The sequence below is a fragment of the Stegodyphus dumicola genome, chromosome 9 (genome assembly GCF_044657685.1).
Source record: "Stegodyphus dumicola isolate Sdum_Otavi_A_Nest chromosome 9, ASM4465768v1".
In the NCBI taxonomy this organism is placed as follows: domain Eukaryota; kingdom Metazoa; phylum Arthropoda; class Arachnida; order Araneae; family Eresidae; genus Stegodyphus; species Stegodyphus dumicola.
In genome coordinates this window covers 93,588,907-93,602,718 of record NC_140776.1, presented here as the reverse complement: position 1 = coordinate 93,602,718, position 13,812 = coordinate 93,588,907, and the positions used below count along the sequence as shown (strand labels likewise).

The 13,812-nt window shown below is 31.2% G+C and overlaps 1 protein-coding gene across 12 annotated transcripts in view; it reads right to left on the bottom strand.

Annotated features, from left to right (window-relative positions):
- chb (CLIP-associating protein) overlaps window positions 1–13,812 on the bottom strand; it is a 358,527-nt gene that overhangs the window by 49,213 nt on the left and 295,502 nt on the right. For all 12 annotated transcript variants that reach the window (XM_085823772.1, XM_085823773.1, XM_035371225.2 and 9 more), the window contains 4 exons: window positions 10,162–10,329; window positions 8,944–9,107; window positions 5,074–5,152; window positions 4,825–4,971 (listed from right to left, as the gene is read on the bottom strand). In XM_085823772.1, coding sequence (XP_085679898.1) covers window positions 4,825–4,971; window positions 5,074–5,152; window positions 8,944–9,107; window positions 10,162–10,329 — 558 coding nt within the window. The remainder of the gene's footprint in view (window positions 1–4,824; window positions 4,972–5,073; window positions 5,153–8,943; window positions 9,108–10,161; window positions 10,330–13,812) is intronic.

Sequence of the window (13,812 nt, the reverse complement as noted above, 5' to 3'; positions counted from 1 at the left end):
GTAAAGGGAACGGAATATCCTCACTTAAGAACACACTACATTCAGTCCCATTTTAATTAGAATAAAACCAGAAATAAAATTACCTCAATTCACAAACTACATCACTGATTTTGTGTTAAGGATCATCAATAAAGTTGGCTTAAGCTGATTTCTAACTTTGGACTTGTTCTCAGCACTTTTGAGTTGTGGCATTTGTGTCTGTCAGTGATAATGTGATTATCCGTGTACAGAAGCCATATTAAGCTCTTCTATATCGCTCTAATTTTATTATATATAATGCCAAATAAAAGTAGATGGTAATGTGATACAAAGCTCTATCATATGAGACTGACACCTTTATCCCCTATAGACAAATTTTATCACAAAAACTATGAGAACAAAAAACATCAATATCAGACATGTACCCAAACCTTCAACATCTGGGTACTCCTATAATTTTTGTAACACTGAGTACCCCTCATCCCCTCCAAAAAATCAATATACTTTAAAAATAATCAAAATATATGTGTTTTTCCCTTTTTAGTACGTAAACAAAATATAAAATTCATTCATAATAAAGTAAATAAAAGTTGTATTATAAATAACATTCATTATAATCAATGAGAAGGATGAAATCAACTATGGTAAAGCAACAGATCATCATAATTTGGTTCCCTGGTTGTTAAATTTAATCTAAAATGTGGTTCCACATCAAAAAGCCTCTTCCTTCTTTTTGTTTTTCTCCCCCCCCTTTAATGTCTACAAATGCTGGAAAACTTTACATAATATAAAGTTAGAAAAGGTAAGATGTATTTCAGCATTTTCTCTGTTAAAACTGGATACATATGTTGAATTTGCAACCAGAATAAGGTTAAAGTACACTCCTTATGTTTATTTTTCATCAGTTCATCTGAAACTACTTTCATCGATTAGTCTTCTTTTGCATGTGATAAACCTCCTGGTGCAGATGTTTTATAAATGCTGAATGGAAATCTTAGTCATTCAATATTTTTGTTTAAAACAGGAAAACAGTTTTGCAGGCTTATTTTTAAATTCTCTGCAAGATGTACTAATTTCAGAGTATCAGCATCAGTTTTACCAGCCCAAATTGCTAGATGCTCACGAAGAAAGGGAAACAAGTCCACTTTTCCATTACCACCTTTCTTTTACCACAAATTTAATTTTGGCATGGTAGCATTCACTTTATCTTCAATGAACCATGGAACCATGCAATTTCTTAGTTTTGCATCAATAAGTTGAGACAATTCAAAGCAGACAATATATCTGCTAAGGATGCCAATTTACAGAGCCACAGCCAGTCGTGTAAAATGTTTCTCAGTTTTATTGCTAAGAAACACCTTAAGTTCATGTCTATGTTCAAATAATTCAAAATAGTTCTAGGGATGGATATATGAATGACTGCTTGAAAGATAGTATGCAAACGTAAATAGTATAAATAGTATGTCATATTCCATCAAAAAGCATAAATTGGCAGTCAGAGAAGGTTTTTCATTCCAAAAGGGAGTACTGTGGAATGTGATTGTTAGGCAACAGATGCAACATATCTGTATATATTATGTTTTTTCATTCTTATCCTATTAGGATTACTATTATCGATGCTGTGTGCCAGATTAGAGAAATGGGCACCCTGGTCTATGGGCTATGCCACCTATACAGCAATATGAGAGACACCAGTGTGGCCTGCAGCTTTAAATCTGGTCATACATGGCAAATTTTATACGAAGTGAAAGCTCAGCTGTAGAGTGCATCGCTAATGTACGAGCTGCTGCCAAAAGCAGCAGTTGTCACAGACAAAACAACTGAAGCAATTTCCAGATGAATACAATAAATGTACAGCTGAATATTATGTTATAGCTATTGCAGATAAACAAGGCAAAATTTTATTACAGTAGAACAGTCTCAGTTAAACAGAGACAGCTTACACTAATGGGCATTTAAGAAGCCATTACAGCAATAACTGGTTTGTCATCATATCCAGTGGTCCTTCAATAAATGATGTAGGATTTGGAATGCTCAACTCACAGGATCTGTATTCTACAATGGCATTTTAATTGGACAAAGTTACTTGCACTTATTTGTAAATCACAACACCTGATTTTTCTAGAGGACTTTAAATTAAATGTGTGCATGAATTCAAGGATGATAGTGCACCACCATATCTACTGGCATCAGTGCAAAATTTCTTGTTGGACAATTTAAAGTATGGGGGGGGGGGAAGTAGTTTCAAATTTTAAATTACATCCAAAAAGGCCTTTTTTTTTTACATTTTGTGTGTTACCTTTATTTATTAAATATCATATTCTTCACACTTAAACCATAAAATTCAGTTCAACAGGCAAATTGCCTTTTTGGACTAAGAAAAGGGGAGGACAGCTCTAAATCTCCTGTTCTACTGCACCAACTGATGATATTCAAATTGTGTTTTTTATGTCTCGAAAGTGTGACTTAGGATATATATTAGATTTATATATAGCATTTGTTCAAATATAGGTATATTGACACAAAATCTGACTTTTTCTGAAATGACATGCAATTTCCCCCCCCCCCATATTTCGATTCTACGACTCCAATTATATCTAAATATTAAATTTTGTAAAATTTAGCACAAAATTTTCAGAAAAATTAAAAAATTCATATTTTGATTCCCCCCCCCCAGTTTGCGCCAAGTGAATTATTCACTTGGCGAACTTCTTAATATATAGCAACCTATTTTCCTTTCCCTTTTTATTGCATGAGTTAAAAATACATCTACTTTAAGATGATGGTAAAAATTTGATAGATTATAAATCAAAACTTTTTTTTGAAAAACTTTTAAGAATTATTTAAAAATACAAATTTAAAAAAGAAATCTCAAAAAATGAGCGAATTTTATTTGGAATGAACCTTCTCAAAATGTGAAAAATGTGAAAGGAAGAGTCAAATCAGTTTAATAAAAAAAAAAGGAGTTATTAATAAATATATATCAAATTCAATTAACACTGAGGAGCTAAAATTTTGAGAGCTAATTTTCTAAAAACTACTTGTGCAATTAAATAACACTTGGCAGTTTGGAATAATTTGAGTCAGAGAATCGAATATGGAACAAAATTGGCACGTGAATACACAAAAAACCCGATTTTGTATCAAAATATCTATATTAGAACAATGCTATATATAAATATAATACATATCCTAAGTTGCGCTTGCGACACATGAAAAATGCAAGTTAAATTTCGTCAATCGGCCCAGTAGAACGGAAGATATAGGATTTTTTTTTTTTTTTTTTTTTTTTTTTTTTGTGATGTACATGATCATCAGTTATGGTGGTAATGATCAAAGTACCTGATCTGGCATTACTGAACTGGTTTACTTGATTATGACAAAGCATTTGACGATTATCTTCCTACAGAAAGGGATGCCTTCGGGGAGTATTTTCTAAGGGAAACCAGCTTGTATACACATTACACATGGGGAAACTCAAAAAAGCTCATGCAGCCAGCCAAGAACCTCAGAACAAACTATCAGCGTTCTGTAAATTTTACCACACAGCCGCTGGTGGGCACATTACAGAACTGTGTGATTATATGAAAGTGCGTGTGGGATTATGGCAAAGCCTCGAGGGCTATCTGCCTAAGGGGAGGGATGCCTCCGTGGAGGACTTTCTAACGGAAACTGGCTCGTATACACGTTACACATGGGGAAAACCACGAAAACGCCCATGCAGCCAGCCCGTTCGCGGGATTCGAACCTCGGACCGAACTACCAGTGTTCAGCGACTTTCCCGCTCGGCCGCTGGTGGGCTTGATTACATGAAAGACCATAAGTACAGCTTGCAATCTTATGAAAACACTAATTATGCTTATAATGTCACACATGCAAATAGAGATGCGTTTATGTTAGTAATGGGATACCAAGGGATCTTTTCTTCACATTAAATCAGTGATGTTGTACATGTTTGCTAGTGACTTTTTTGCTGTCTCTTAGTTTGTACAATAACATTGCTAACTTCCTAACACACTTCTACAGGCACCGTAGTCAGTCTCATATGATAAAGCACAGTTACTTTTGTGTATGTATATATAATTTCTACAGTTCTAGATTTCTGCATTCAAGTTATTTTAGTGTTTAACGAATTTCCTATGCACCTTGTGTATGTGTGTAATAATTCTGGTATACTGACTTAGATGTTGACAAAAAAAGCTGGTACATAGGAGCTAAAAGCAATCATAGCCATTTCAATGCTCTTTTATTCTTGATAAAAATTACACAGCTTAACTGGTGCAAAATGAGTGCCGGTGACAGCTCTTCAATAATTACTTTCATAGTTTTCTTGAAGTAAAGATGGAAAGTAGCATATTACAGCAGAGCAGAGAAGCTCAAAAGAAATGCATAGACTATAACATGAATGCTAGTGAAGCTAGTGGTTTATTAAGGTTTCGGTTTACACAATTTTATGTTATTAATGGCTAAAAGACTTTTTACGCTAGGCAAGTACACATGTTATAGGCATTATATAAGATTCATATGTTAAGGATTAATGCTAAGTAGAGATGCAGTTCAAAGAAATTCAGTGTAAGCCTGTTACAATTTTTAGAATAGGAATGAAAAATAACCAAATTTAAAATGAGATTTAAGGGGGCTGTTTAAATTAAAGCTACTATTTTGCATCTTCTTTATGAGATGCATATATAATACAGGTATGATTTGTGTTTAAAATAAGTGAAAGTTTATGAGGAAAAAGAAAACAAGTTTTAAAGTCAACATAGTAACTTTTTATATTTATTAGTATTGTATGACACACACACACACAAAAAAATATATATATATATATTTATATATATATACCTTTCGCAAATCACTGCTCTTGTGCATTGCAGTCCATGATATTACTTTCATGAAAGCAAATCTAACTTCAGTATTGGCACTAGAAAACTTGCTTGGATCCATGTCAGATATTAAAGAATGGAGATACTTTAATAATGCAATTTTAACCTAAGAGAAGGAAAATTATACCTAAGAAACATGAAATGTACTTTACTACAGTACTTTTATATCCTAAACACAATAAAATATGGGTTACAAAGACAACCATACCTTTGTATTAGGAGTCTGAGTTTGGTCATTCAAAAATTTTACTATAGCAGCAAACTGATTTTCATACGGAAATGATTCTCTAAAATTAAAAATAACATTTTAAAGTGTAATGCAAAAACTATAACTACATTACAAATACTAAATTAGTAATACATTAAATGGATTCCTGCCCCATGATGAAAATAAAATAAAAATTAAAAACAGCTGTTCTGTAACACATTTTTAGTATGATAAACAGAAATTTTGAAAGTACAGACTGCCACTCAGTAATGAACTGGAACAAATTTTGGTGGGTTATTGAAAGCTTTGAAGTTTCTCATTGCACTAATTAAATACACACATTTACATTCAATTTTAATTCCTTGTACAAAGTAAAAGATTTACTTTGTACAAGGAAATAAAAAGCAAATGGCATTTTATTGCAATCAGAGAGCTACATTTTGAATTGGAAGATTGTAACTCACTTTTAAATGAAATAAGTTTAAATGAAGTGCAGCAAAAAATATGTGTAATTTAAAAGATGAACAAGGAAGTCATGTGGTGTCTACAACAGATTTTTTTACATAGCAATTACAAGGTTTATACACATTCCTTTAAAAGAAAATTAAAGACTTTTCAGGCTAACACCTAAATACCATTTGTATCCACACACACACAACATTATAGCCTAACAGGCCACTTGTATTAGCTTGGATATTGTGAAATGCATTCAGAGTTGTCCCCATGTATTCTAAAGGAAACAAATTCTATGAGTAACAGAATAAAATAATGATTTCAGTTGTACATAAAACTCTGACGCACAAAATAGACATATGGATAAATATCCACTTTGCATGTGGTAACTAATTACGGTCTTAGAAATATACAGATATAATATTATGGTTTATAAATATATTACATGACATTAGGGAGCATTTATGATGTGTTAATAAAAAAATAACAGTGGCCAAAATTAAAAGTTTTTTTATATAGTGGTACTTAATGTGTTAAGGACAATCATGAAGAATATTAAGGATATATCAACAAACAAAACTAAATACATAACAGCAATTATTTTGCAACCAACCTTCAATCTTGCAATAGTATTACAAGAATAAAACTGAACTATCTAGCATGCATTCTAATTAAGTTAAATCTAATATTCAACATAAATAATAAATTTATAAATTAAAATAAATTTAGTAAAAACATGCTTGAAAATAAAATTCCCTAAAAGTTTTATGTAGTAGTCAAGATTAAATTACAAATATAATTTCTTGAATCATTTATATTTTACACTTATAACAATCATACCTATTTCAAAAAAGACTTACATAGTCACTTAAATTTAAAAAAAAATTAAAAATAAATAAATAAATAAATAAAAATGTTAAAAAAAGGGCTACTAAAAATCACAAATTAAGGAAATTTTTCAGTCCCATCCAATACAAATATCTGTATTTCTGCCATTCAAGAGAATAATGAAAAAATGGATAAAGCAAAAGTTAGTACGCAAATGTATCTTACAAAAAATTCAGATCCTAAACTAGAAGTGGTTTCTCCTCCATTGTTAAAGAAGAAATTAAAATTCCCTAAAATCAAGCTTGTTAAATTCAATGAAGACATGAAATCTTGGGTGACTTTGTGGAGTCAGTTCAAAAGAGTACACAATGACAGCAGTATAGAAAAAGATGGTAAGTTCCAGTATTTTATGTAGTGTATAACTGAATGTACCAGAGCTCATGACATAATAGATAATTATCCGCCAACTAACAATAATTATGAAAATGCCACAGTATGTTTAAAATCGCAATTTGGTACGGGTGAATTATCGATCGAAATTTTATGTTTATGAACTATTGAAACCCTATGTGAAAACTACAGAGTAAAAACAAAAAATTAACACTTAACTATATGACATCTTAAACTATATGATATATTGGAAACATATTTGAGAGTTCTTGAATCAGTTGGTTTAATACCAGATAAGTTTTCTGCAATGCTATTCTCTCTAGTGGAGTCATACATCCAGACGACATCTTTTGAGTTTGGTTACACATTCAAATCATGATAGCAAATGAGGATATGATTCAGAATATTTACACTGAAAAGGCTAAAGAATTTATTGCTGTTTTTGAAGATGAAAAAAAGGGGAAGAACAGGTTCAATTAGCGAAAGTGGGTAGGTAAAGGAAAGTTATTGTAAAATGCAACTTACTGCAAATGATTTATTCTCAGAAACCATCAAGAAAAGAAAAATCATTTAACTCCCATTATTTTTATGATAATCCACATGAAAGTAGAGTGTTTCAGTGCTCAGAAATTAAATTTAGAACAAAAACAAGCAATGAAAAATTAAAAAGCATTATTTTATGCATTTCAAAAACAGACATTTTTCAAAGAATTGTTAAAATAATGTCTGTATTTTTGCAATAAGAAACACTTAGTTTTAGTGCATCATGAATTGCACATCAACAAACCACAAACTTCTTTCTAAAAAGTGAACAGCCAAAATCATAAGATGTTAATGTTTCAAATTATTGTAATTCTGGCGAAGTTTTGCTGCATACCCTGCATATCAAGCTAACATCAAATGGAAGGGAACAAATAATAAGAGCCTTCATCGACAGTGGTAGTCAAGATTTTTATATTTTAGAGTGAATAGTTAAGGATTTTGGTTTGTAACCCATTGCTTATAAAACTTCAGTCCATTCTCTACTTAGTGGATTTGGAACTCAGGCAAAGAGTCACAATCTTTATGAAGTTAAAGCTTTAAATTGCGACTTTTCTTGTATCATTCATGTTTTAAACCTACAGATAATTTATAGAAAAATTCCTACACTCAGGTGAAGTGTATGAGACTCAATTATGAGAAAAGAAATTATGGCTGACTAAATATGGTCATGCAGAACTGCTAATAGAAATGGATTATTGTGGACAGTTATTTACCAGAAACATACAAAAACTGAAATGTGGCTTGACTGCTTGTAAAACTTATTTAGGATAGCTCATCATGAAGAAAGTGCCTAATGAAAAGAAATTAAAATTCCCTAAAATCAAGCTTAATAAATTCAATGAAGACATGAAATCTTGGGTGACTTTGTGGAGTCAGTTCAAAAGAGTACACAATGACAGCAGTATAGAAAAAGATGGTACTTCAGCCTCCTTGACAACATCAGTGTTACTGAACACTGTCAGTATTGCATATTTCGACAAATTTGAAATAATAGGAATTAAAGATACAACTGAAGCAAAATCAAAGATTGAAATGACAGATTGTTTTGCACAAATTTCCTAGTAACTTTGATGGAATGAATACATTAATGTGTGTATGTTTTTATGTATATTTCCTTTTACTGCTATTTTACATTAAAAAGTTTTTTAAAAATAGTCATCTTAAATAATGTTTTATCATAACCTCCACTTTGTGAAGTTTTTCACTGGATTCTGTGACTTCACTAAAGTGAGGTTTGACTGTAACAATGTGCCATATGTTAGTCTTAACTGATTTTTATATAGAAATTTTTAAAAATTTCACAATTTTGTATGCTATTCATTTGTATATAACATGAAATTTTGCTAAAGCAGCAGAACATTTCATTTTCATTACATTTTGAGATTTGCACAGGAAGCAGAGAGAAGAATAACGAGAGAGCTAAGTATGAACAAGCACAGCCTTTCTTCATTGACTATGACTTGGTTCTTAATCTTTGAAAGTTTGCTAGAATGGGCATGCTTATGATTAAACGAATAACAACTGATTAAGCTACATTACAACTCTGAAAATTTTCTGATTTTATTCACTTCTCAAATATTATTAGCTCAGAATACATTTAGCTCATTGTTTAAAAAAATCACAATTAGAATCATAATTAAACATTAATGAACTTACTTGACCAATTCTAGTGTTTTTTGAATTTTTGCTAAAACAGAACTTAGGATGTCACCACCCATCTTTAAAAATAAGCGCGTAAGTAGCACATATAACCAAGAATGCAAATCATTTTTATGGATAACTATAAGCTCATCTAAGGCATCCAGAAACAAAGAAAAAACCTGTAAAAATAATACATCATTACTACATGCAAATGACTTATTATGAAGACAAATATACCTGTATATAAAGAAATATACCTGTATATAATATATATACACATGCAGAGGTCATACACATGATAATACATAATTATTATATGTATGTGACTCTGAAAAGGCAAATGTACCTATATAAAATATATATAATATAAATATGTAAAATATAAAATCTAGCCTTCAAATAATAAATTAATAGCCCTTTAATGAAGTCTGAACCCAACACCTGTACATTAAACTGCCATGTGATCTGAAATGGAAAATGGAGTATAAAAACTTAATTCAGTCCCAACTCTCCCTCTTCTGTCTTCCCTTCTGCTTCCAGACACTTGTGCTGCCTTGCCACTATCTACACAGAGTTTACTTTTCTAATTTTCGTGCTTTAAGAAGATGTAATCTGCACAAAATTGGGGGATGCATAGCGCACCCACCGTGATAGTACGCATTATCCAGAAATAAAATTATATGTGAAATTTAGGTCATGCCTGCAAGTTTTTGAGTTAATGCATCCACCATTCTAACTACACAATCACGTTGTCTTTAAGTGATGAAGCAGAGAACTACAGCCAATCCATTGCAACTTATTTCTACCAAGCCATCTTATTACAATAATAATGCAGTCTTATCACAAAAATGGAGCAGTTTAATTAGATATATATATATAAACACACATATGCAAAAGTCATAAACAAACCTCCTTCTCAAAAAAAGAAAAGAAAAATGTACATATTTCGCAATTTTAAAACTATGAGCAAAGAACTCTGAAAAATAAATAGTTTCTTTTCAATTTTAGATAAAATTTACTTTAAAAAAGATAGAGAATTGAAAAGAAGACCATTTCCAATAAAATTACATAACAAATAAATTTATTTTTTAAAAAACTTACCAACATCTGTAATAAAATAAAGAAAACAATTATAAAAAACTGATAATAATTTTTAGCAAAATAAACAAATTCACAAATGAAGACACTAAACAAAATTTCAAAATCTGCTAATATATTATTTATTTTACAAACCTTCGTATGTGGATCCATAAATATTTTTGAGAATATATCAGTGACTTTCTTCAATTCAATAGTGGATAACATGCGGCCAGAACGGAGATATGCCTGTAGTGCTTGAAGGCCCTCCTTTCGGTCAGACCAATGAATACTATGAAGATTGTGTATAACTTCACTAATATCCTGGAAGATAGATTTCAAAAAGTATATGTTTTGAAATCCAGCAACATCATTAACGCTATACAACGTTCATATGCATTTAAAACTAAAATCAATTCAAACTAAATTCTATAGTTGGACTAGAAATAAGTATAAGTCCATAGCTGGACATGGGATGAGAAGGAAAAAAAAAGAGAAAACAGTAACAGTAGACTTAAAAGGGGGGGGGAATCACAAAATTAGTATCATGAAGAATGCCTATTAAAAACGTATAGGTGAGAAAACTTTATTTGTTTAAATTTGTTAACAGTTCTGTATGTATATTATTTGTGTTAACACATCAAATTGGTATATTATTTGTGTTAACACATCAAATTGGTATATTATTTGTGTTAACACATCAAATTGGTATATTATTTGTGTTAACACATCAAATATACAAGCCAAAATATGGCAGAAAAGTCCTAATAAAAATGCATCAATATTTCACACATATATTTCCACCACTAATAGGCAGAATAAGTAAGAGAAGCTGTCCAGGCGGTATAGTGGTTAGTGATGCTGACTGCTATACGTTTCAGTTTGATTCCCAGAGAAGGCACAGATGTTTGTAAATGTATAGTGTCTGTGCAGCATGGGAGCTTTCAAAATATACTGCAAATTGAAATTTCTCTTGAATGACATGGTAGTAAGCAAATAGGTATAGAAGACCAGAATCACCCCCGGCTGCTTTCTTTCAAGAACGGGGCAGAACTGGGCACACAAAATGGGATCAGTCACATACTAGGTGCTCAAGACTCATTTCCAACAACAAAACACAATCTTGCACTTCTTGACACAAAAAAATTCATGGGATTGTTCTGATTAGGTTAGACCAGAGAAATGTGTCACAACAACACAAGCAACAGAAATAGCTATGATATATATGCATGACTGCTAAAAGTTATAGAAATATCTGTTTGACACACATTTTGTACTACAGTCAAAAGTCTTTAATCCGGACTCGTTGGAACTTCGGCGATTCCAGATTATCGGTTTTTCTGGATTATAGATCATCAGTTTAAATCTGGTAAGATGGCATGCAGAAATTATAAAATTAAAAATATGAAACCATAATTTATGAAATAAAGAGCAATTATGATCTAAAGGGTATAAAAATTTACAAAAGAAAAAAAAAATTATATTTATTTGTTTACTTTATTAAACATTTCTTTCAACGTGCGCATGCGTAAAGCATACATTACCAGGATTCATAGACACATTTTATTTAAAAAAATAAGCACTTTTCAAGCACCTTTTAAGAAAAAAAATAAGCACCCGTTTAATTACATTATACACAACTGCAAAACCTTAAAAAGATTCATTATTTAAAATATGAGAAATGCAGTATTTATTAAGAGAGAATAAGCATTACCTCAACCATGGAAAATAATTACTTTTTTTAAAATTTTAAATAACAGTTCAATTTACAGAACTAGTTTACAATGAGAGAAAAAAAAACTATGCAGAACTAAACTATATTACAAGATTTAATGATGAAATTTCAGTTCAAAATAGAGGAAATAAATAATAATAAGGCATATTTATTCTATTCGCTTGGAACTTAATAATAAATACAATTTATTTTTCCACTCATATTGATATTTAACTAATTTAAATCTAAATTCTGAGCATTTTCTAAATTTTCATCATATATCAGTTTTCCCTTAACAGATATTGCAAGCAAAGTAATTTAAGTAAAAAAGAGGAACATTTCTGAAATCAGAAAACAGAAATTTGCTTCATGCAGTCATCCTTTAACAGTAAAAGCTTAACTACCCGCATACTTGAAAATTGGCGAATATTCGGATAGCGGAACGTAACTTGAAAAAGAGGAGCGGAGTGGGGGATAGACGGTAGCCGTTCTTTAGATTTTTCCGCTAAATAAATGGGTAGAATCCTAGTATACGGTGCAGCCTTGGTGCAATTTTGAAAATTATCGCCAACACCAAAAATGACCCAAAGAACGTCTATGTATATACTATCCACTATTTACTATCACTATATACATAGTATATACTATGTATAACTATATATATTCTTTGAATAACCCGTTTACTAATCGTATATGTCCCGTTTTTACTGCTCATCATAAAGTCACTAAAAGTAGCCAAATCCCATGTGCACCGGATACTAGGATTAAACCAATAAATGCTTTTGGCATTTCGATATGTGCAAGTTCCGTTGGTTTGTTTCATATAAAAACAAACCAACGGAACAGAAAAATATTTTGCTTTGCAAGCACAGGAAAACTCTTTTAAGTGTTCATAAACAAATCTGGGACCGAACATCAAAATAAATTAATTATCTCTGAGAAATATCGCAAATGTTATTGCGCAATACATGCGCCGTAATTCTTCTCTACATGATATTACACAATCGGATTCAACAGCTGCCGTTATTGGGAGAATAAAGAACTAAATAAAGGAAAAGAAAGAGACTTACCAATCTGGAGTGTTTTTCATTCTGATTTTCAACAGACTGCGCTAAATTTCCGGAATAGAATCATTCTTCGCTTGGGTTGGTAGACCGCAGAACTTTTAGTCCTATTCAACCCAGATTGGAAAGTGACAAAAAAAAAAAAAAAAAAAAAAAAAAAAGTCTGTTGCTTGTTTTGCAGCGAACCATAACAGTTTCAATATTCGAGATTTTGCAGAAAAAGAGGAGAACCTCCCAACATTCGTACTGTATAATGTATTGGCCAAAAAAATGAAATTATTTTGACTATTCAATTACTTTCCATTTATTTAAGCCATTCCGAATATTATTCCTTAGAAAGCTAATCTGAGTTAAAAAATAACCATTTTTGGAAGTTTACTATACTTGAGCAGTTACTGCAACTATGTTATTATAAACATCTACACATATGCTCATAATATAAGCATAACGATCATAATAAACACGAATATGAACTCACCAAGCGGAACGAGAATGCAAATTATTAAGATCTTGATAGAAATTCAAACGTGTGTAGTATTTGGGTGGGAGGAAAAGAATGCCGAATGTACCAGAATTTTCAACTGCTTTTGCAATTCTTTGACCAACAGAATGACGGGCACCTGTCTGTACTCTCTGTGCACACCAAAGGTTATGTTAATGCAGAAAAAGGGTAAAACCTATTTCCGGGAGTATGATTCACCATCTGACATTCCATATTAGGAAGAAAAGTTGTTTATTTAGTTTTGGCTTTGGTACGGGAAAACATTGCGCTTTCATTTAAAAAAAAAAACACTAAAAGCAAAAAATAAGCACTAAAAACAAAAACAAAAAAAAGGGGGGGATTTAAAGAAAAAGTAAGCACCTATATGGGCCTTTATATTTTATTTTCAAATATAAGGACTTATAAGCACTTATAAGGACCGCTACGAAGCCTGATTACGCATAGTCAAAATTAGCAAATTGCAACCAGAAAACTATTTGATGTGTATTTGTGATATTTATAATGACGAGGAATTTGATTTAAATCAT